Below are 24,372 nucleotides of genomic sequence, written 5' to 3'. Positions count from 1 at the left end.
ATGAGTCTGCAAATATTTCCACCAAATTAACTTTCCAAGGACATGTTGTAACAGTTTTGCACTTTCTGTATTTAACTTAAATTAATAGACTCATGTTAAAATCATTCACTTAAAGAATAGTGTTTTAAGTGGTTTCATTAAGTCCAGTAAAAAGAACAAGAACATGCTGCATGGTATATTGAATGAATCACTGAATTTCACTCAAACAGGTTTATCAATGGGAACACATTGGATATGGGGACATACAGTACACAACGTTGTGAGTCTGAATTGTCATACACTAGCTTTCACTAATCTGAACGAGGGGGGTGGATGAAGCAAGATTGTAGACTGACAGATGGCCTCGCTAAGCACCTGTCAATGGGTTTTATCTGTACTGTAAGTTTTCGGATCAGGCCAATCAGCCTAGCAATGAGAAGAGAAGACAGAAGCAGACGAAAGAAAAAGAGCCATTTATCACTGTAATCAAAGCCGGATCAAACTAAACACAGCAGCTATGCATTACTCCTCCTATGAGTAAATATATGACTTATCTGGGCTAAGATTTCAAACCCAAACAGGTTTATGACCAGATGGAGCTTTTGGATGATCTTCTAGAGGACTGGCCAGAATCTCTGGACATTTTTGGGTCAGTTTGGTTGGATGTACTGGATGTATTCAGAGCAGTGGAAGACTGGACTGTTTGCCTAAATCTGGTGGAGCACCTGTGCCTGGATCTGCTGAGTCACATGGATTTTTTGCTGGAGCACCGTGGAGTGTGCTTCAATGTACTGGGTCCGCTGTATGCTGACGACCCATATGTGTGGCTGTTCCTACACACCTGAAATGGATTGAAGATTTTTATTTAATTGTTTCTTCTGCATCCATGAACGCAGTTGGCCAGGAAGCATTTTGAGCATGTGGTAAACTCTTCACATCATTACTTTCCAATTACAAAAAAATTGATAATATTGAAAACTTAGTTGCATTTGTTCTAGCAAATGTGACTAACAATGGTCGCACTGGACATTGTCAAGATGATTGTATATGAAGCTGTTAATTTTTAGATAAAGAGGGCCCATGATCAAGTAAAAATGTCTGTGAATGATATCTTACTTCCAGAAATAAATGTGTATCTTTAATGACTTTGTTTGTCTTCGTGTGTGTGAGTGAATTACTTGTGTTAGCACCAGAATGGTGTAGTTATGATGTGCTACTGTAAGAAACTGTAATTTGGTCTAGGCTAAACTGTACTCCAGTATAACTGTACAGAATACAAAAAAAAAAACACTTGAAAAACACACATTTTTTTCATTCCAACAAATAAAATGGATGACATATCTTCAGCTATTCCTCAATACCTAAATTCATTGTGTTAAGCACCATGTTTCTTGGGTTTAGGTGAAACAACACATGCATAATAATTATGCAAAATTTCATTTCACTAGATAAATTTTAGTGTTCACCTAATGCAAGCTCTCAATCAATCTAAAAGGGTTATTTTATTATGATTTTTCATTTTCACTGATGAATATTGTACAAAATTAATAGAAAACATAAAAATTATTTTTTGTTTAGAGAAGCCTCCCAATTGACAATAAAGACAACCTTTTTTTCAATTACTACTATTAAGTCTCCATCTATAAAGTTTATTTCTTGTTAAAGTAATTCTTGTGCAAATAAATAAATAAATAAATAAATAAATAAATAAAAACCTTCAAGTTTTCAATAGAGTGTAAGTCAGGAGATTTATTTGACCAGATCATGACTGAGTCATCTTCAAGGCCTTTGGTTGCTGGCAAAGCAATGACATATTGAAGCATGGTGGTGCAAAAATATCATGGTCTTGTTGGATGTTGCTGATTTTTTTCTTCTTCCATAGTCTGAATGAAATGTGCTTGAGAAAATGGGAGCAGACTTGATTTTCAAGCCATCTTTTAACTGATGTCCAGCTACACACAGCCGCTAACGCTGGTAGCATCTTCAGTCTTGCTGGCGCCTGACTTAGTATTGACCTTTTTCTTCAATGATCTAACAAGACTTCACTGGTTCTATCAAAGGTCATGTTAATTCCATCTGAATATTTAAAAAGAAAAGAAAATTTAGAAAAATTATAATAAGCCAGTTTTGGGGTTATTAGTGGTTTAATCCTGACAGGTCAACCTGTTATTCCTATTCTCAGGTCAAGCAGTCATGTTTAAGCTCTTTTCTTTTTATTTTATCTTATCTGAACACTTATAATAATTGCACATTATTATAATAATAATAATGTGCAACTGGAAGATAATAGCTTTGTTTTTGTTGTTGTTTGATTTTTTCTTTTTGATTTATGATTTCAAAAACCCTAAATGTTTAATCTATCTATCTATCTATCTATCTATCTATCTATCTATCTATCTATCTATCTATCTATCTATCTATCTATCTATCTATCTATCTAGCTATCTATCTATCTATATTTGATTTTATTTATTAATATATTATACTATATATTAATATATTTTTATTAAAATATGTTTTTCTCCATTGTTTTAGCTAATTTCTTGAAAAAGAAATTATTACCATAGCTCACTTGCAAAAGCTCATATCTCTTTGAGAGAAAGGGGAGGGGGAAATCATCAATGAATAGACTTACTGAAATGTTACAGTAAAACCCACAGTATTCGATCTTCTTGGGAGGCACTAATTGCAGCTCCTTGACCCCTTTTCAGAATTTTATCCGTGCCTGGTGTCTTTGTGCTCCTTGACCTTTTCCATCTATTCCACCACCACGCACTTTTACTACTACTACTTTTCTTCTTCCTCTTCCTCAGGCAGGCTGTTGCTCTTATTCATTTACTTGGCCAGGTACCTCCATGTTCAGAAATTGTACTGGTCCTGGTCAAGCACGATATACATGTTTGGTAGCATTCATAATCATAGAGAGCACCTGACTAAACATACTGTTTGATTGGTCATCTGAGATGTGTGAAACTCCTCCTTAGTCAGTCAAGTTCTAGTTTCACCTGACTGTTAATTAATCAATTTTTAGAATGTAATATCTGTTTCAGGAAATTAGCGAAACCAATGGAGAAAAACTAATGAAGCAGTCTGGTCAATATTCACCCATATATGAGGAATTGCGTTTGGCCAAATACAAATCTGGGCTAAGATTTTAACTAAAACCAGCTCGTGTTTGTAAAATAAGGAAATTGACAATAAAAATATATTAACTATGAAGTCAGACCATGTAATAAGCCGTGGTGCATGTCTATAAATGTCCCAAGCTTTTGCTTTGTACCGTACATTGCCTACAATACCCACAATTCCTTGCTTTGTTAGCCGGAAAGTGTGTTCATTACGCAATGTTGTTTGAAAGGTTGCATTCGTTTGTCGAAGTCCGAATAACATAATGTGATCGTAAAATCACGAGAGATTAAGTTTATCCATTAAGCTTCAGTTTGATAGAAGTATCGGCAAAAGGTAAGATTTACTTAATCTTCGAAATAAAAATGCTCGTTACTACTTTGATAAGCTAGCTTGAAACCACGCCACATTTTTAAAACGTTTTTGAGGTAATCACCAAAGTTTACCATGGAAAATGTGAGCAATAATGTACAGTTGAACCCTACGGAAGCTCCATAATTGAAAATAAAAATATGGATTAAAGTTTTAAGAAAAACAAAACAAAACTACACACCAGCATATCTGGAGAGACACAACTATGTATATGTCATTTTTCTAGTTTCATGAATTCTATCTAGACTATCGAGAAAAAACCGAAGAATTATTTTTCCTGCCACTCCATCGACTATCTCGCCTGTTTCACAAGGCTTTTTAAGCACGTTAGAACAATTCAGCATTAATTTTTGTCAGTGTTTTTATGTGTTTAATGTATTAAATGCTTTTTCTGCACATTTTCCATCTTAAATTTCCTTAATTTAGTGATATCTATGCATTTATTTTGTTTTTATTTCCCATTGCCCTGTCCTCAACTTCTTACCTCATCCATAACCTTTATCCTGAGTGCTTAGGTCAAACTGTGTTACCTTGTTCTCCAGCAAATCAAATTAGTACTGATATGCACATTGTTTAAACCTTAGGCAGAGCTTCTTGCTTTAAGTTTAAAAACGTAAATGAAATAAATTAATGAATTTAAAAACAGAACACTAGGGGCCTGCTGAAATGATCAAAGCCATATTAAAGACTTTGGGAAAAGCTCAATAATAAGCTGTTGTTGTACCTTTTCACACTGTCTTTGTTTTACTATTTAAATACATATCACTCTTGTATCCTGTTACACTTCAAACGTTGGTGTTCAAACAAGGAAATTACAACACCAAAGAAAAACAAGATCAGAATAAATATGTATAAAAGTGAATAGAAAAATGTAAAAAGGAGTCTAGTGATACTGTTTCCTGAAATAAACCCCCCATCTTCTCTTTCTCTTTTTGTGTCTTGGACCCTCTAAGCTGTCATCATGAACTCTTGAGATCAAATCCGATTATTAATCACCATGAGTGGTGCCGCACTGTGTGCCGTGGTTGTGCTTGTTTTCTTCTTGGCCCTCTACCTCCTTCAACGTTATGGGGATGTATGGAAGCAGCAGCGTATGGTCCTGTTAGGCACGCTGTTGTCTTGGTATCTGTGCTTCCTCATTGTCTTCGTCCTGCCGCTTGATGTCAGCACGGTATGACACCATTACACTCCTCTTCCTCTGCTAGCTAGCACTTCAACTTTATTTGTCTTGACTATCTCAACTCTTCTCCTCTCTTAGACCATCTACAACCAGTGTATTCATGACAACTCAAACCACACAGTTCCTGTAACTCGGGCAACACAGCCTAATCAGATCAAGCCCAGCTCAAGGTAAATAAAACATTATTGTTGGACTTATCAGATTCAGAGTAACAACTGGTAAATTTGAAGGAAGTGTGTTCCCTTTGTTTGTGTCCCAAGGCCATCCAACATGATAAAATAAATATTACTTTGTTTTAAATGAACTGCAGATATTCAGAAAGTCTGCTATTGGGTGCATCTGTTTACTTCCTAAGGTTTCTCAGTGTACTTGGTTGCTTTAAGCCAGAGAAGTCTTGTATTTCATGGCATCAGAGCTCTCAGCAACTTCTGATATTATATCAAAAATCTTTCACTGTTTTGTAGGTTCCTTTATAAAATGCTAATTTAAAGCATTAACAACACATAAAAAGAAGGGCTGCATAATATTTCTTTTTTTATCCAATATTTTCCAACTGACTTTGACAAATCACAAATGCTGATACAGGTATTTTAATGTGGAACGTGTAAAAGAAGAGAACCTACAGAAAACTCAGGCTAATCAGGCAGGGTGTTGAAGAAAATAAAATTTTAAAGGACCAAATCTTTGACCAAATTGGGTTTGCTGTTGGTTAATGTTCTACTTTTTTAGGCCTCAAAAAGTTCTTACTTCTGCCTTCCTTTTTTTTTTTAGACTACCAATACTCAAATGAAATATCAGGACATTTTAACTGTTTGTTTTGGTTTTGATTTGTTATTGAGTACGGACTTATATTTCATTTATAGCAACTTCCTGTTTTTTAACGCTTTGTTTTTAACATTATGTTTGAAAATATTCTTAATTAACTAAACTAAACAATTATACTTGGATGAAGAATCTTTTTGGTAGGACGCTCCATCCATGTGCAGGAGATATTACATAATACATGTGCTCCACAAATCAAATCTGTGAGGTCACACCAGATTTTTTTAAATATGTCAAATAGTGTTTAACAGCCTTACGCACACTTTCTTATGATGACATTTATTCCACACAAGCCATATGAACCAAGCATAACACTGCGTCCTCACTCATTTGTTGGAGCTGTGAGAACTTTGCAAAGGGCATCTATGGAAAATCATTTGCTCTAAATGCCAAACCTCTATGCATAAATGAGTCTTCCTGGAGGTTACTATGAAAGTGCATCTACACCAATGTGGTGCCTGCAGTTTTCCCTGTGCATCTGCAGCAGAGTATAATTGAACTCTTAGAAATACTAATCTCCACAATATCAGCATACATCCTGATACAGTTGAGGTATACAGCTCACAGCAATGAAAATATACATTTATAAAACCGAGCAAGATGTCTTAGATGTTAGATCTCCTGCATATTAAGTTAGATTTCCTTGTCTGAAAATTGGGTAAAATGACCCTTTAAGTGTAGAAAATGCAATTTTCATGATATATAATTGTGCTATCATCAGTGACACTGCAGTAGATTTATTGTGCTGTTGCTTTATGATTGTGACATTTTAAATCCTAAATTTAATCGACTATGTCTAACAATCATATAATTGTTGGTCCATGCAAGCTGCTGTGAAGAGCCTTATCTTTGCTTTATGTAACTATGTGTCTGTGTATATGCATGTTGCAGTGTACTAAAGGTGTGTGTGGAGCCTTGGAGTTATATCCCAGATGGTGTCCTGCCAGTGTTTTGGAGAGTTGTATACTGGACTTCCCAGTTTCTCACATGGTGAGATCCTACACCTTTTTGGCTCATTAACATATGGTGACTCTTAGGCTACCTAAACCTTTAACTGTTTTATGCTCCAGGTTTTAGTGAAATAGATGTCTTTCTTTGGGGTACTGAGCCCCCCTCTCCTCTGTGTGTGTACAGGCTGTTGCTGCCCTTTATGCAGTCTTATGCACGGTCTGGAGCTTTCTCCAAGGTTGGAAAGATTAAAACGGCTCTAATTGAAAATGCTATTTATTATGGCTCCTACCTCCTTATCTTCATCTCCCTGCTTATCTATGTGGCTGCACACCCAAGATGGAAACCTACATGGTATGTCAAGAGTACTTAAATGAAAAGAAGTAAAAAAGTGCTGTCTATTTTAAGTGTTGTACTGTGGTTGTGTTTTGTAAGACAACATTATGTCAGCTTTATGATTATTTTTGCAAAACCCTTGCAGGACAGGGATCCAGATCATCTGTATTACAGCTGCCAATACCTGGGGCCTCTTCCTTTTGGTGCTGTTGCTAGGTTACGGCCTGGTTGAGATACCACGTTCTTATTGGCTCTCGTCTTCCCATGATTACTTGCTGGCCAAGACCTACTTCAAGGTAGCAAAACTGGCTTCTGAGAAGGCCGCGGCAAAGGAGAACCTAGCAGATGCTATGGAGGTGAGAGTTTGCAAATAACTCTGTACTTTGAAGAGAATACTTTTCAGCTAAAATTAAAAGTGTTTAAAAGTTTCAACTTACTTTACATAAATGAAGGCAAATCTATACAAATTACTATATCACTCGCATTTTTGACTTCATCTGGTTTTTATTTTTATTTTTAAAACCCAAATATTTTCCATTATCAGGAAGTTGCAGGTGTCCATGAATCTGTCAGGTACAGCCACAGTCTCAGGAGATGTGTGGACACCATTTTGACAAAGGTAAGAAAGGCACACGGTCATTTGTCCACTTAATGGCCCTCATTTATTAAATGAACGTATGACGGAAATCTGTGCGCAAGGTTTAGAATTTATCAATTTGGACGTTAGCGTAGGATACAATCAAATTTCACGACAGGTCTGAGATCATGTACACAAGTTTGAGTCAGTGTGGATTAGTGTTGCGACACAGCAGACGCTTTAAATATTTATTAAGCAAACCTCCGACCGTCACCTAAGCATAAACAGCCACATATTCAGTACTCAGAATTAATCCATTTGCAAAACAAAAAACAGCATATTCAAATGGATTTCCAAAAGGATTAAAATAAAATTGCTTACTGACATACTTGGCGTGTACACCGACGACCTTAAAATGATTTGGGAAAATAACAAATATCAAACAGCTTAAGCCCACACATGACAATTATAATAGCTCAATTTTAAAGAATAGGCCCATAAATCATTATACACTGCAATTTGAAATAATGATAAACACAAACAGAGTTCTGTGTTTGCAAAAAAACTCATACCTACATTCACTCTTGGAGCATCTCATCACCCCACTGGTAAACCCTGCCACAGAGCAGGAGCGCCGGTACGCCAGTGCGCACACGTGCCACGGTGGAGCGCTGCTTTGGGTTGCTGAAGGGCAGGTGAGTGTGTCCCAAATCATCTGGGGGATGCTGCTGTACTCTCTGGAGAAAGTCTGCAACATAACTCTGTCCTGTGCAGTCCTGCACAGTATTCCTCTGGCTAATGGAGCCTTTTGATGCTCCGGTGCAGCCAGAGGAGTGGATGCCCAGGGAACCATGCCCAGCACAGCCTCCACACTGGGCGCTACACGGAGGAGAAAGGAGCCGATCCATCTTTTCTAACAAGTAAAGTAGCCGATACCTTAAAGTTGTATAACTACTCTATTGAATCAATAGGCTAATGTTTCCTATGCTGTGCACTAAAATGTGCAGTTCTTTACTGGACAGGTAAACATTCTATAGGCAATTTACTCTTTTGGAGGCTATAAAAAGTGGTTTCATGTGACAGAACCTTGGACCACGAATAATTAAGGGTGTACCATGTCACACATGGATCCAATCATTTGATCATTCCTGCGATCATATGTGCGCTCATTTCCACGTTTATTTGATAAATGATGGCCAGTGTGTTTATGTTCACAGTTTCATGTTGCATGTCCAGCTCAGTGGAACAGCTTTCACTGGAGTGTCATCTCATTTCAGTGTCCCACTGAATACCAAGAAGAGTTGGGAAGGAATGTGGAACGCTCTCATAGTGAGCAAAATAGTACTCCCACCAAAAGAAGCCTAATTAAACTTCATAAAAAAGTAATTCATTTTAATGTTGCACAATGATTTTAAAGGAAATGGTGCAACTGACACAGAAACTTAAATTTACGCCGGCATGTCAATGTGTTTCAGGTAATCGTTGTGGTGCAGAGACACAATCAGACTCAGGTTCAGTGGTCTATCTTGTTAGATGAAGCCTTTCATCTAGAAGATGTAGCTAAAAGCCAGACCAGCCATTTCCAAGTCTTTACCCACAGCCTCCCCTCAGCCCACCATGGCTGGATCCAGAGGTTCATCTACACGCCTTCAGTAGGTAGGTGGCAAAACCTTAAATTCACAGGCAGAGTTTGCATGTTCACTCAAATACTTTACTTTAAAATAAACTTGTTTTATTATTATTAATTTTGTGAAATATGTTTTACTTTTTGAGATATTTTTTTTTCTTTCTTTTCTTCGAATGACCTGTCGGTTTTATTTTCTAATGTTTTCAAATGCTTTTTCTTTACAAGCCAAATTTTCATCCTCCAGTGGCTCTGTAGTATCCTAAAGGCTGTCTCATTTTGGCTTTAAATAAGCATGAATGTGGTTTCATTCTCATTCATACTTTTTTCACCTTGCTCTTTCAAATGAAAGCTTATCTGCTGATTTTTCTTTTTTGTTTGTTTGTTTGGTAGCTCAGTAAAGGTAAAAGGTGAAGAATTAAAAAGTTGCTAAACTGCTAACCTTTTGGAGGTCGGTCTCTTTTTTTATGAGATCTCAAAATTGCTGTTTTACAGCATTGAAAATATTGAAATTTTATATGTTTTTCTGTCTTTTTGTAATCAGTTTATTTTGATTTGAGGAGCACGATGACCTGCTGATAGAAATGGCCTTTGAGTTTTTTTTGTTGCATGCAGGCAGACTCCTGTACCGCCAGGACAGCAGTCACTGTGTGAGATTTAAATGCTAGTCAGTTATTTAGAATCCAAAGTCTTGCATTTGACATGTGCAACTCAAACACCAGTTTTGATGTCCCTCCAGTATTTGCATTCATGTACATGTGTGTGTTTTTGTCTTGCACAGAGTGGTACTGGGAGTGTATGTTCAGGCAGGGTTTCTGCAGGCTGCTGGCAGTACTCCTATGTCTCCTCTCTGCAGCAGTGGTCTGGTCCGAGTGCACCTTCTTCAGCACACACCCTGTCCTTTCTCTGTTTGCTGTTTTTATTCAGAATGCTGAAAAACACTATAACTACATTTGTATTGAAGTAAGTATTTTTTAAATATAATTGTCTCTGTTTTCAGAAAGTTTTTCTAATAGAAAAGTCTTCACCCCGCAGTCACATGAAATATCTCCTGTTTTTTTGTTTCCCTCCACCAGATGGCGTGCTTTGTCAGCATCCTCTTCATGTGCGTGTGTGTGTACACCACAGTGTTCAGGATACGAGTATTTAACTATTACCACCTGGTGCCACATCATCAGACGGATGCTTACAGCCTGCAGTTCAGTGCCATGTATGTCCTTCATAAACACAGCATGGAAGATTTTTTGTCAAAACTAGCTCGAACATTACTTTGCTTGCTTTTTTTGCTTTAGCTGTTCAGTGAGGTTTATATAAATGTTAGATCTTATTGTAAACAAAGATAAAAAGAAAGATGACATCTGAGTTTGGTCTTGCATTATGCTGGATTCCCGTACAATAATATTCTTTGCTTTTCTCTGCTCAGGTTGTTTTGTCGGCTGACTCCACCTTTGTGCCTCAACTTTCTTGGCCTGATTCATATGGACTCTGCCATCTCACACCAGGACAGAATACAGACATCTTACACCTCTGTGGGTTCACATTCATAGTCATACAAACAGATATCTTAAATGCACTTTATAACAGATAATATATATTCATTCCAGTCAGTGCAGTGATGCAGTTTCTCTTTTTGTTTTCTTTCCAGATCATGGGTTCTATGCAGCTGCTGCCTGTCATATCTGATGGGTTCTACATTTATTACCCCATGCTGGTGTTGCTGCTTTGCCTGGCCACTTTTTACAAGTAAACCTACAACTATTAACAGCTTATTATAATCTATTTAGGGAATACATTCTGATGTAGTTCTATTTGCTGACTAGATCTTGAAGCAGTCTACTGTATCCACTGACATTTGCCATGAAAAACTGTCAGTATTGGTGTATATTGTATGTCTTTGACCTACAATAAACCATGACCAGGTCTTTTAAAACTTCCAGTTAGCAGTATCTTAGTCGGCATGAAAACCCTTAATCATCAGAGCTGTTATACTTAAAGGATCTAGTGTTTTATAAGTAGTTTTTTATATGTTAATAATGTGCAAATAGATTGTACTATGTTTGCAACATTTTCTTGTTCCACAAGCAGGTTTGGACTGATGTATTAGTTTGTTTGGCTGGCCATGTTGAAGTCTTTCATATGTTCAATTTGATTGACTGATTGTACTTCACATAATGTGTGCTTGGATGAAATCTGCCATGAGAAATCTTTTTTACTCTTTATTTCTTCATTTGGGTTTTCAGTTTGGGCTCTCGCTGTTTAAACCTCCTGGGTTTTCATCAATACATTACTGATGATGACTTGACCTCTGACCTTGTAGATGAAGGCAAGGAACTCATCAGAAGAGGTATTATATAGCATATATGAGCATATAGTTATTAAAAATGCATATTTTAACTATATGCTTAAAATTGTGCTCTTTTGTAGAAAGAAGGAAAAGACAAAAGGCAGAGGACGGAGAAAATCGAAGATGGGTGAGCATTCCTTTGGCAGGTTTCTCCGCAATTTCTTGGCTCGCTGTTTCTGCTCTTTTATGTTGTGATTTGGTATTTCAGGTGTTTATTTGCTGTTTTGTTTTCTGCCCTTAGGCCTGGAGGGAGCGGTATGGAGCTCAGGCAGCCTCAGAGCACAGCAGAAATGGTTATTCCGAGTTAAAGGACAATCAGAACAGCCCTGTGACAGACACCAAGACTAGTGGTAGGGTTGTCATAGAAAATACTGCAACCATTAAATTGCTTATGGCTTCTGCAAGTTATGTGGTGGACTGTATTTTAAAGGCATCGGTATTAAATATTTTATGCATGCATCTAAAGTTGGCTTACTTTGGAGCCACATAATGTTTCCACATTAATGTTTAGCTTCAAGCATAAAAAATTAAGTTAAAGTAACTTATCTTTCAGACGTGAACTTTTTTTGTTGGATCACTCTGTTGTACAAATTCAGAGGCCTGTATGACGAAGCTGGCTTTTCTCTTATCGAAGTAACTTCAGGGTAAACCCTGAGTTTTCTATACTATGAAGCTGGTTCATTTCTTACCACGATAAATCACCATGGTAACTTGCACTGAAGGGCTTACCAGCTCTGGAACAGGTTATGTTCTGAATAAGACCACTGAGGAATTATTATTCCAACACAAAACGCGCTCACACAGGGTTGCTGAGCCTTAAAAGAACTGAATGGAAAATATAAAGGAAAGGAATGACACTGAGGAAGTTCTCTGCCTGAAACGGGCCGTAATAAAGTGAAATTGAGTGAGCAGAGCTTATATGAGAAGAGATTTATATAGTCAGATTAATTCATTTTTTATAAAGTCACAAATTTACGCATTAAATGAGTCAATAATTTTCTGCCAGCATTCCATCCTGGCTTTTGCTGCAGCAACGTTGTTGCTTTTGGGCTGGATGATGTGTTTAAGCTCTTCATATTTCTGAAGCCTAATTGTCTGCTCCTCCATGGTGAAATATGCTGCTCTGCAAGGTTTCTCCACATGTGCTATCGGTCAGGCGCTTCAAACACCACCCCTTTAATGTGAGCGTGCACTGATCTAGATTGGAAAACCTTGGGTTGAATTAGCTTTCTTGTACCACTTATCTGAATCCTGAACGTCTGTGTAAGTCAACCCAGCTAACAGATATCTGGGGTATGTTAATCACTCTTCGTCATACAGGCTTCAGATCAATAAAAAGCCATGTAACATTTATTTTATCTCACTCCGCTCCCTGTATTTCCCCATTCAAATTAAACTTTTTCCTCAAGATGACTTGCATGCTAGAAGAAGTCTATGGCTGACTATATAATGTTTACATTTATTTCTGTTATTTCCATTAACTGCAGTCTCCAGAAGAGATGGGAATCGAGATGAGCAGCAGGCGAGGTTGCTGCAAGACAGCTCCAGTGATGATAGTTTGCCAAACAGAAGGTTTGTTATTTACTACAATGAACAATTTCAATGTTTAATTGAGGAAGATTTTTTTGTTGTCCTACAGAGCTGAATCTTGTTATACCCAAATAATTTTCTCTGTCTGTTTCACTCTGTAGATCTGCTGGGGGACGTTACCTTTCTCTGTCACCTCCTCTGCCAGGCCTCTTTGATGATGTTTGAGAGGAGGAGGATTTCAGGAAAGGGAAAAGTTAATAAATGCTAAAAATGAGATTAATTAATAATTAATAATTTCTATTTTCCTGAGGAAAATCTGAATGCAAAGGACTATATCTCGAAAAATGAAAGAGAAGTACATCTGATACATGTATACTGTAACTTATCAAGTAATGGATGGAACTGAGAAAGTTACCTTTAGCAAAGGGTTTTATACAGTATTTCATCTTGTTTCTGTTACTAGTTTATCCAAAGAGATCAGTAACAGCAAGGGTTGCTTTTCATCCAAAGCCTAAATACATTTTTTATATTAACAGTTTTGTTTCAGAAATGCATCGTTGTCAGATTCTGTGGCATTCATACATTTTCTTTTTTTTTTAACTAAATGAAACGTGAGACAATTTAAAAAATTTTGACATATTTGATATTGAATACTTTATATTTATGGGCTGAATGTGGATTGTATTTGCAAAATGACATAACTTGAATTATTATTTTGTTGATACTGTGATAAACAAGTGTTTAATATATTACTCTATCTTGTGTTTGACTGATTATTGACCATTATATATGAAATAGTATGTATCTCAAAGATATTCAAGTTTTCCTTTTGAGTTACAGTATATTTGCTATGTAATATAAATTAACATGATTTAAAAGGTCTAAAGAGATTAATGTGGGAAACCCAATTACAAAGTAAAGATAGTGTCCACCTTTGATACTTTTGTATATGTTAAGGTTACTGTCAGGCCTCTTCATGTCCCAGCAGAAAACAGATAGTTTTACAGCATTAAGACACAATTCACTTGATGCTAATTATTTGGGTATATGACTCGATTCCACTTTATGATAAATAAATACATACAGTGAAACTCACTAAAATAAGTATATGTATATTTTGTATGTATATTACCTTATTGTTTCAATAAACATGGGATATTTACAATATACATTTAAAACAATTGATGAAACAAATGTTTATTTGCTACTTCAGTACTTGGTAGACATGTTGAGATTAAAAAAAGGAAAATGTTATGAAATCTAAATAAATGCTTTGCAATACACTTGATATAAAACATAGAAGTAACACCCTCACTTGGTCATTCATTGATTTTTGCCTGTAGCTGTGTTGCCTTTCCTTACTCTACGTAAATTACAGTATTCTGTAGTCTGCCCTAGGTAGCTACGTTAATGTAAAAAAACCAACCAAAAAAAAAAAAAACAGTGCTGCGACCTTGAAATATTAACATCAGTTTGGAACATATTTATTTTCCTTTATGTAACCGTTGTAAACGAATTTTACAAAAGGAGTTTGCGTGTATCTTTTTATATTTTACTTGTAAAGCCGTACTTCAAGCTGAATGTCAAATATCATACAACAAGCAAAGGCGTCACCTGACTGTCCCAGACTTCTCTGGCTGGTTGCATTGGTGTAATGTATTCGAGCTAGCTTGCAAGCGTTGTTGCGTTATTATGTGTTAACGAAGAGTGGTTGGATTATCAAATATACCATCGAGTATCATCTATTTCCATTAACACATATCTGTTTGTAATTGTGCACTCTATTATATCGGGTAAGTAAAAGGCTTGACTGCTAACGTCGGCCAAAGCTAATGCCAACTGGGAGCAAGCTGCACTGCTAAACGATGTTGGTCTTAGCTTGCAATGTAGAGAAGCTGCTTTGGTTAATCGAGTAATAAAATTGGACTAAATTTGCATAGCTTGCTTTAAGTGTTTGACTACATTTGATAACTTATTTGATTTAAATGACTAAACTTTATGTATGTCGTATTAACATCGGAAGTGGCGTGGCAATTGTTGATTTTTTTAAACCTGGATTTAGCGTGTCAATCACACAAATGTTAATTTTAGTTAATTATTACTAGGGCTGGAAAAAATCCCCGTTTCCAGTTGTCACTTTGTTAGTATGATCTCGCACCAGGCCTGTTCTGGCGGCTTTGTAGCATTCGTCATATTTTCTAATACAACTGGTTGTTTTGGTTATTTTTGGGTTGAGGTTGACTCCCTTTGGACAGACGTTGTATTACAATTATGTGTGTCGCTCTGTGAAATGAAAGGATTTTCTTAAATATCAGCGTCTATTTCTAGGTACACACCCTAGCACTTTCTCCTCGGGTAAATAATTGATTTTAATATTCGCAGCAGTAGTGCAACTTGGCGGTGGGCTTGCCTTTCATACCGTAGTCATGGAATTTGCATTAGGAAATAAACTCTAACTTGTATATTGTTTATGTATATTATGCTAAGTATTTAATGGATAAATATCTAATAAATATTGTGTTGCACCAGTGAAGCGTGTGCAGTATGAGGCTGCAGATGAGTGTTGCACTCATGACATCGTTTTGTTTTCTGTAGAGTTTTAACATTTGCCTTTGTCACCTGTTAAGATTATGCCATAGATATGTCATAGAGATGATCATGTTATTTAACACTGGTACATATATCTAGTATTTATAAAGTGTTTCTGTAGATTTTCATGTGGTTAGTTTTTGTGATTTTTTTATTTATTTTTTTTATATATAAACTGACATTAAGGAGTCTTGTGTAAGATTAACTTGTGAAATGCAGTCACTACTTGCTGCCATGAAATAGATATTTTTTCATGTTTTAAATTAACTTTCAAACATAGACATTTTTTTTACTGTAAATGTGTTATTCAACAAGTAAAAGTGCCATATTTTAATTTTTTTTATTTAACTACATAACTAATGGCAAGGATGCTGACCATTGCTGTCGTTTGTGTGTGTCCAATTTGTAGACTACTATGGGTGCTTTAGGGAATGGGCGTCGTGGAGGAAGACCCCCCCCTCTAATGATCGCAGCTCTAATAGCCTGCATATTGGTTCTGGGCTTTAACTACTGGGTGTCCAGCTCCCGCAACCTGGAACTACAGGTAGGGTAACTTGCATGTGCCTACATTTGTATGTTGTTTGTTTCTTTAATTAATATTATCATCATAACATTTTTTCATTTAACTAATGTTAAACTAAAGACCATAGTGTGCCTGAAAATAAGTATGTAATCAGTTGAAAATTCAGTGTTCATCATCGTGAGTCCTTATAAAATTTAAATGTATCTGTGGTTCTTGGTTGATACTTAATGTGTTAACAGTATGCATGCTCTGTGATGAAGAAACAAGTTTTCATTGTTGCTTCATTAGTACAGACTTGCAAGACTAAAATGTGCCATGTATTGTTCTCTGCAATGTGGTCTGTTTGTGAGAAACTAGTTTGACTACTATTGCAAAAATTACACAAGCCACGAAACAATTGCATGACGCCTAAGCTATGCAGGGTCAGATGCATGTATAGAATTTCAGACCACCTGTCTGCAGCATAACAAAGGCAAAAATGTACTATTTTTTCTACAGAAAAGACTAACCAGTAAGGGAACGACAGTAAAATGCAATGCAAATGCATCGTTTCACTCCAGGACGATAGTTGATGGCAAGAGGGGAATGTAGTGTTCCCAGACGTAAAACCTGATTTGGCCGATATTTTTTCTCTTTTAGAGCCACAAGTCTGTGGAACACGCTTCCAACAAAATTAATCACGTGCACAAATTTTAAGATGTTTTCACCTCTGACCAAAAAGTAGCTTTTGTCCAACAAACTTGTACCCAATAATTTGTGACTGTTGTGTGTGAATGTCTGCGTAGTCTGTAAGTGAGTCTGGAAGTTTTAATACTTACTTACAAATATGTTCTTCATTTGTTTGTGTCTGTTTTTTTTGTTTTTTTTTAATCTTCATTTTAGTGAGTCTACCTGTCCAGGAACTAAAGCCTTGCAAAAAACAAGCTATTTCCCTTTTTGAGGTCAATCTATTGTCCACATCACTGTCAAATAAATAAAATTCAAATGCATCATGCCATGTTGAGAAGGATAAGCAGCTAAAGTTGCAGGAACTGATTTAATTGTTAAAAAAAAACAACAAAAACTAATTAAACTCAGTCTGGAAGCGTAGAACAATAACACAGCTTGTGTGGAGTTCGTTGTTACTCTTTAATCTGACATCGCTGTGCCAATGTCATTGCAAAAGACAGCATGCAGTCAGCAAAATCAGCATGCAACCAAAAACACTGACATTTTTTAGTCGTATCTCCATAAAAAAAAAAAATAAAAAATTTTAATTAGTAGATAAACTTTTTAAAACAAATAACAAGGAACATTAAAACTACATATATACTTCAAATTAAAGAAATTGAATATAATGAGGGGAATAATTAATTTTGTGAAGCATCATGTAAGCTAAATGTGTGTGTGTGTATATATATATATATATATATTTTACTACAAGTTCTGTTTTGTGATCTCTTTCTTTTGTAAAAAAGTTAGATGTGATGTCAGTTTTCGTTTTGAATATAAAATCCACAGATTGAGATTTTACTGTAATTCTTGAGAATAACTTGAATTTTAACAGCCACGTAAAGACTACTGAACAAGCCTCTCTGACATGCTAACAACTGTAACAGTGTCCTAACAAGTCTTATTGAAGACCTTTCAGTCAGAAAGCTGTGGCTTATCCAAAATGTTGCTGTTAAGTGTGTGTAGAGCACCTTACATCAATCATTAAATAAATCAAAATCTGTTGCAAAATGTGAGTTTTGAATTTATTCATCAAATTGTTCATTGGGTCAAGATGATCATTTATTTGCTTGCTTTCCTTTTGATTTTTGATGCACTTCCTGCTCTGTGTCTATTTTTATATAGATGAATTTATGTTTTTATGCCTCTGTGAAGAACATGAGGAAAGTTTCTCATGCCCTCGTGGTGCCATGTAGACAAACATCCCTGTTTTTATTAAAAAAAAAAAACATTCCTGCGGTTTTATAGAAACATAAGCTGGTACTGATCTTTTCTTATTCTTTCAGGATGAGTGGCATAAAGATGAAACTCCCCACAGCATAAGCATCGCGCTGATATTTTCCTATTGTAGTCTGAATTTTTGTCATTCTACTGTTAACATTTTTTTTATTTCTCTAATGTTTACTTACACAGTTGGATAATGTTATAATCATCTGTGTAGTATTTACGAGTCAAATATTTCTATTATAATATTATGAGCTATTATGAGTTACGAGTGACATAGAAGTAGTAAATAACTTGAGCTAAAGATAACCTCTTTATCTCTGGTTGCATGACACAGACCAAGCTGTATGAGCTTGAGGGCCAAGTGCGACGTGGAGCAGCTGAGCGAGGAGCAGCTGAGATGAAGAAGAATGAGTTCCAGGGGGAGATTCAGAGGCAGAAGGAGCAAATCACTCACATAGAAAGCTTTTACAAGAAACAGCTGGAGAGCGCCCAGACAACCTGCAGCGAAGAGAAGGTGAACATCACCACTAATTGTTTTCAAAAATAGTGTCTGTAGGTTAAAGTTTCACATGAAAAAGTTTCTTCTGAACCAAAGCCTTAAGAGAATGTGCTTTCCTCAGTATTGTGGTTCATATTGTCCACTTATCATGGAAAAAATTAATACAAACTGTATAAAAGCTGTAAATATTTATGTTTCCTGTGTTTTTGCATCAAGGCTCCACTGCTGCAGAATATTTCCTCCAACACCAAAACCATCAGGGATCTCAAAGGTACTAGCTACTATTATTCTCCATCACTTAATTTGATTACTATTGCAACCAGCAGAGCTTTGCAAAAAATAAAAAAAAGCATATTTATTTATTTATTTTGTGTGTGTGTGTTCACTGCAGGTCAGCTGAATCAGCTGAACGATGACGTGGGGAAGCTTCAGAAGGAACTGCAGAATTGCCAAAGCAACATCAACACCCTGAACAAGAAACTGACTTATGACATGTAAGGTTTTTTTTTCACATCTATATTTATTCAGAGCTTTTAAGAGTGACGAAGAACTAGCGCTGCTATCAGTTGCTTCAGTCCAGTTGACATATTCTGTCAGTGTGGGTTAACATACATGTGTGTTTGTGCACATGTGCAGGACCCATTGTCACTCCCAGGTCCTGTCCCAGAAGGAGCTGTGTGACGAGAGAGTGGCTGCTGCTAAACTTGAAGTCCAAAAGAAAATGGAGAAGCTCATCCCACCTGTAGTTGTCTCTTCACATGTAAGCTGGTTGTCCTGTTTTACAGTAAATCGTGTGCAAGATTGTGTCGTGAAGCCTTTACACACAACTGAGATCAGAGCAGAAGGATAGGGTTAAAAGAGTAATTTAGTAAAGGAATAAGTACTGTCTATGAATCCAAGTTGATGACAGTTTTGTGTTGTGAATTATAGACAGGATTTATCCTCCTGTGTGTTCAGTTTAAGGCGTAAAGCTTTCATAACACATTGTACGGTATCTGACTGTGACTCAGCAAAACGTCTTTGATGTTGTAACAACCCTGCCGACACGAATGCTTGTGCCATTTTCTAACTCAGCTTCAACAGTATGTTGGCTGAATGTGTGGAAATTAAGTTTTCATTGATTGCGTCAGTAAGTGCAGCCATAACAAAAAGAAAAACAGAAAAGAAAAGAAAGGCCCATTATTTTTGCAGCGTGAGAGGTTTTAATTTTCCTGTCCTAGTTTGTTGTTTCTGCCATGATTTAAATGAACATGGTATGTGATACTTACCTCTTACTAGGAAAACAAAGAGACTGGAGTAGGTAAAGAAGACAAAACAGTCAAGATTGTGCTTGATGGAGTTCAAGCTGCAGCTACTTTAAGCCACACACCGAGCCTCTTTCAGCCCAAAGAAAATGAAACCTCTCAACTTCTGACCAACAATATCATCCCAGACAAAGGTAAGAGAAAACATACATCAAAGCATATTTAATTAAAATGACTATTTTTGTGTGGGTATAAATTTGCAACCTGAATAATTTCCCAGGTTCTGATTTTTTATTGGAGCCAGCAATGGATTCCTCTAAACTGGTATCCCAGCCGGTTCCCTCTGCTGCTGCAGATAAGCAGGACACGATGCAGCCTGAAGAGGATGATGTCAAAACAGACGAGGCTGAGGATGAGAAACATTTGAAGAATAACATGACTGAAGATAGGGAAATGGAGGTGATGGACATTCATGAGGAAGGTGCTCAGACAGAAGGTAGAGAACTCGGGGAGTTAAACTCACCAGTAGTTGTGCTTTTCTACTCAACAGCTTTTCTATCACAGTGTTTGTAAATGTATAAGTGGAGACGTTCCACAGTTTTTATGAAACTAAATGGTTATTGGTTCTTTCAGAAGCAGACCCCGGGATGGAGGGGATGCTGCTTCGTCAAGCGAAGGTTGATGAGACTCGGATTGGTCAGAACCTTGAGGAAACAGAGGATTATGATGCAGAAGAGCAAGTAGTGGATGGAGTCGATTTGGAGAAGCAGCAGCAAAGTAAACAGGCTCAAAATACAGGCTTATGTATTGATATAGGATAAAGTCAAAAGATGACCGGGTCCACACATTTTTCATGTCTTTCTTTGTGTGAAGGGTCATTTACTTATAAATCTAAAAAAAAAGAAAGAAAAGAAAAACTGAATCCAGGAAATGGGCGTACACATGTCTTATGTTTATTCTAACATTTCCTTCTAGACAAGGACATGGAGGAGGAACTGGCAGACTACAACGGAGATGATGACAATGAAGGAGAGTTTGAAGCAGACAAACAAGCCGCGCTTGCTCAAATTTAAGGTAAACACTGAAATGCACAAATGAATTTCTAACTGGCATGGACTTGCTTTTTAAAGGTCATCAGTACACATTATACTGACGTGACATGTCACATATTCCCATAGCTTTAAATTCTATCTGACATTGTTTTAGTTCAGACAAGAACTAATAAGATCATGGTAGCAGATTATAATTGTTTCAGCATCAACTTGCCGTGTCGCTTACAGAACACATGCTGGAATAACAGCTGGCACATCCTTACAGCTGTTACTGTTAGACTTTCATCATGTTTCATTGACAGAAGTTAATCTTCTTGCAGAAATGGAATTCAAGAAGGATCCTGCTCATCGCTTCAGAGAACAGAACCTGTGTTCACCTCGGCTGTACAGTTCCATGCAGAAAGCAAGACTGAAACAAAATGATGTCAGAAGGAATTTACTTTGTGAAAGACTACTGGGCGGTTTACCTGTTTATTTTCTTCCTGGATTGTTTTCATTTGTCATTTTCTTATTTTCTAATCAACTATTAAGCTCTCTTCGAGAATGGCAAACATGACCGAAGACATCTAAAGACTTAACACCCTTTGGCTTGAAAAGTAGAACACCTCAGCATGCTTAAAAATCTGAAGATTTTGACGATGTGTTGACAGGTGCTATGGTCACTTGATCACAGCTGTGAGTTGAGTTATGTGCAGACCCTTGTAGGGTTACAGGGTGTGAAATGTTGCGACAAGTTTAAAAGATATCAGTGATTCCAGAGACCTAACTCTGCCAGCAGAGGGCGCTGCAGCACAGACAACCCCTCACTCAGTGATCCAGCAGAATTTTTAACAAAGCCTTAATTAGCTCATCAACCAAGTCTCTTAGACACGATTTTGCTTTTGGGTTAGTGGTCCAGGATCTGTTCAGTGTCAGTCGACTCAGGCTTTATATGACTCCAGAAAATTAAAGACATTTGTTGCGTTTCCTGTTAAAGTTCTCCTGTTATAGATTCCATGCAAACAACCAATAGAAGTTTCCCTTCTAGATGATGCTGATGTCTGGGTTTAGGTGTATTGTTTTATTGTCGTGACCTTTTTGATCTATGAATTATTTCTGAGAGATCACTGTTGAAATGTTTTGACTTTTTAGTGGCAGCAAAGCTTTTAATCTGAGCTATATGTTATATCAGTGTCACAAGGTTGAAGTTTTGCATCTTTCTACACTGAATGTTAGTAAGGGAGGAACATAGTTTTAAATTAAAATGAAATAAACAGCTGGAAATACTTAATATATTCTGTTTTACTTACATATTGTTGCATGCCTTATTAGCTCTGTTTTTCCAGACAAAGTGGATGTAGAATGTCGAGAAATGTAAGTAATTCTTTGTTTTTAATCCGTGCATACTGTCTCTGTTCTGCTGAGTCTAATGTAGCTGAGAATGTGGAGGAGCATTTCTGAGAGTTGCTGTAACATAATGGACAGTTCCACAAAGCTGGAATGCTGTGTTGTGCTTTATGCCTTTTTTTTAAGCCAGGGGATGTGAATTATTTAGTAGTACTGCTAAAATCTATTACTGTGTTTCAAGTAAAGATGCACTAAACTGGAAATTGTTGGACAAGTGCAAAGAACAACTAATATTAGATAAAGTTAGTTTAATTTTGCAGAGAGATAATGTGTTTCCTTGTGCTTTTCACAGGACAAAATTTAATTTCCTGTTTTGTGTTATCTAATGTAAATGGTTTTGTTTGCCTATCTGGATGATTTCTGTGCTCTGTAGCTTGTGGCTTAATTTAAGTTGGCTGGTTGAAAGACAGGTGTGCAGGCGGGAGCCGGCAGACGATTCTTCCTGTTCATTTAACTTAAAACATCTTAAGCTCTACTGTTTCGAGTAAAGGTTAAAGTTTGTGTCTTGTACGTCAGGTTGTTACAGGTCAGCTGACCCTGCATTATTCAGTCCAAGATGACATGTTAGTCCAGATCCTGAGGTCGGCTTTTTGGGTTTTTGTTTTACATACACAAGACCTTTTTACTGTTGATATGAAGGTGCAACCACACACAAAAAAGAACATTTAAGTTATAGGGGTCTATATAAACGATGGTCTAAACAAACGTCATGTTGCTGGATAGCTACAGAATGTAGATGGAGCATTATGTACTGTAAGTTTCTTCCAGTTTCAAAGCACAGAGAACAACTAGTAACGTGTCAAGTTCAAGGATACACAGCAAAGAAAAATGTCAAAGCTGTTTAGCTCGAAACGTTTGATTTCCACCAAATAGTTTATTTCTGCAGTTGTCTAAAAAAAAAAAAAAGATGTGGTTTCTTTACGATGTATGTTTTTATATGATGTTTCATCACAAGGAGTTTGTACAGCGTTCATTAGCAGAATCGCTGCTTTTACAAGTTAAATCAGAACATCAGACTTTTGAGTTCGTCTCTTGTTTTTCAGCTTGATCAATAAGAAATTAAACTATTTGTATTTTATACTTTTTGTTTTCTATATTTGTACTTGTTCAAGTAAATGTTCAGATACCGAATCAGAGTGCTGCTGAAAGAAAAATATTTATAATAGCTCAAAGTTTATGACAACCGAAAGGCAGAGACAGAAAGAGAGAACATCTTTCAGCAGCACTCGTAATGAACATTGTTGGCCTCTTTATCTCCTCATTCACAGATTTTTACTGAAATGCCACCCCTCCACCCCTTTTGTTATCTGTTTATTAGTAAAGTGTCAGCCTGTTTGTGTAAAAAGTCTGTTTTAAACCAAGGATGACATTTACCTGGTGAGAAAATTGTTTTGAAAAACTGATTTTTATAAAATTATTTGACTTTTTTGCAGATTTAATTTGTTAGGATGCTGTTTTTGTCTGTAAATGGAAATAGTTCGATAATCCATAGCTTTTATTGACACAATGGTGAATAAAGATTGTTTTATTACTGTCATATCTTATGTGGGATTCATTGGTTTGTTGCAAACTTAATTAGTGATCAATTAAATCAAAAAGAGCAGAAGAAACTAGCATGTATTATGTTCATTCTACAACTTCCACACATACTTTTGTAACAATAGCATTTTAAAACAGCTGCTCATGAGTACGAGTCATGTTATCAGGAGATTAAAAGGTAGAGTAAAAGCCTCTACAGACTAAGATAATTCTTTTTGAATAAATTGATCAAGATATACTTGAATGTAAGCACATAAGAAGTGATGTGCAGTCAAATCATATGTGTGCAAGACTATATTTGGTTGCGAGGCATTTGTCTAAACGTCTCCATGACCTATCACTGATAAAAACATCAGCATATTCAAAATACTGCAGTCATCTCATTTTCATTTGGAGGATTTAGAAGAGTGAAAAAATTACAATGAACATGAAGGTTTGATCGTGCATTATTTATCATTTTACCACATATAAACTGTGCATAAATGATTTTACTTAGTGGCTGCTGACTTTTTTAATCAATGAAAACATATCCTTTACAAACTTCATGTAGTTAAAATGGCATGAAGCAGATGCAATGATTAACTGATCCAACTGTCAAGAAAAGCACATCTCACTGAGCACCTGTTTACTACAGGTATTTACTGAAATCAGTCTCAGTCTGTGTAAATTAAACTTGTTTTATGCACAACGATGTAAAAGGGTCGCCAGACCAAATGATAGCAAGCAGGATTAAATACTGTCACATTATTTAAACAGGTTAATGC

At 36.4% G+C, this 24,372-nt stretch overlaps 2 protein-coding genes across 4 annotated transcripts; both read left to right on the top strand.

The window, feature by feature from the left end:
- The first annotated feature begins 3,292 nt into the window (after nt 1-3,292).
- On the top strand, nt 3,293-13,970 carry LOC121649266 (G-protein coupled receptor-associated protein LMBRD2B-like). 2 transcript variants are annotated; one of them, XM_041999956.1, is made up of 18 exons: nt 3,293-3,441; nt 4,431-4,648; nt 4,736-4,827; nt 6,371-6,469; nt 6,614-6,781; nt 6,909-7,119; nt 7,308-7,382; nt 8,618-8,722; nt 8,816-8,996; nt 9,746-9,927; nt 10,041-10,174; nt 10,388-10,493; nt 10,610-10,707; nt 11,205-11,308; nt 11,389-11,435; nt 11,550-11,658; nt 12,796-12,880; nt 13,000-13,970. In XM_041999956.1, exons 2-18 carry the CDS (start codon nt 4,475-4,477, stop codon nt 13,061-13,063), a joined length of 2,034 nt encoding a protein of 677 aa, XP_041855890.1. In that variant the 5' UTR covers nt 3,293-3,441; nt 4,431-4,474; the 3' UTR covers nt 13,064-13,970. The 2 variants fall into 2 exon arrangements, with proteins under 2 accessions (XP_041855890.1, XP_041855891.1); XM_041999957.1 differs by having other exon boundaries at nt 3,299-3,441; nt 4,434-4,648.
- Nucleotides 13,971-14,450: 480 nt separating this feature from the next.
- Nucleotides 14,451-23,606, top strand: golm1 (golgi membrane protein 1). Of its 2 annotated transcripts, none has more exons than XM_041999958.1 (11): nt 14,451-14,631; nt 15,837-15,971; nt 18,223-18,402; nt 18,604-18,658; nt 18,779-18,881; nt 19,024-19,147; nt 19,666-19,825; nt 19,912-20,127; nt 20,265-20,408; nt 20,607-20,705; nt 21,004-23,606. In XM_041999958.1, exons 2-10 carry the CDS (start codon nt 15,843-15,845, stop codon nt 20,702-20,704), a joined length of 1,209 nt encoding a protein of 402 aa, XP_041855892.1. In that variant the 5' UTR covers nt 14,451-14,631; nt 15,837-15,842; the 3' UTR covers nt 20,705; nt 21,004-23,606. The 2 variants fall into 2 exon arrangements, with proteins under 2 accessions (XP_041855892.1, XP_041855893.1); XM_041999959.1 differs by having other exon boundaries at nt 20,986-23,606.
- The last annotated feature ends 766 nt before the right edge of the window (nt 23,607-24,372 follow it).

Source organism: Melanotaenia boesemani, chromosome 11 (genome assembly GCF_017639745.1).
Source record: "Melanotaenia boesemani isolate fMelBoe1 chromosome 11, fMelBoe1.pri, whole genome shotgun sequence".
NCBI lineage: Eukaryota > Metazoa > Chordata > Actinopteri > Atheriniformes > Melanotaeniidae > Melanotaenia > Melanotaenia boesemani.
Note: the sequence above shows the minus strand (reverse complement) of the source record. Positions and strands in the feature narration are given on the sequence as shown.

What these genes read in the sequence shown, in the direction of transcription:
- LOC121649266 (XM_041999956.1), top strand. Translation starts at nt 4,475, where the DNA reads ATGAGTGGTGCCGCACTGTGTGCCGTGGTTGTGCTTGTTTTCTTCTTG. An exon ending in CAGATCAAGCCCAGCTCAAG is followed by an intron (nt 4,828 to 6,370) that starts GTAAATAAAACA and finishes TGCATGTTGCAG; the next exon opens with TGTACTAAAGGTGTGTGTGG. An exon ending in AGCCTGCAGTTCAGTGCCAT is followed by an intron (nt 10,175 to 10,387) that starts GTATGTCCTTCA and finishes TTCTCTGCTCAG; the next exon opens with GTTGTTTTGTCGGCTGACTC.
- golm1 (XM_041999958.1), top strand. Translation starts at nt 15,843, where the DNA reads ATGGGTGCTTTAGGGAATGGGCGTCGTGGAGGAAGACCCCCCCCTCTA. An exon ending in AAGAAACTGACTTATGACAT is followed by an intron (nt 18,882 to 19,023) that starts GTAAGGTTTTTT and finishes GCACATGTGCAG; the next exon opens with GACCCATTGTCACTCCCAGG. An exon ending in GGAAGGTGCTCAGACAGAAG is followed by an intron (nt 20,128 to 20,264) that starts GTAGAGAACTCG and finishes TGGTTCTTTCAG; the next exon opens with AAGCAGACCCCGGGATGGAG.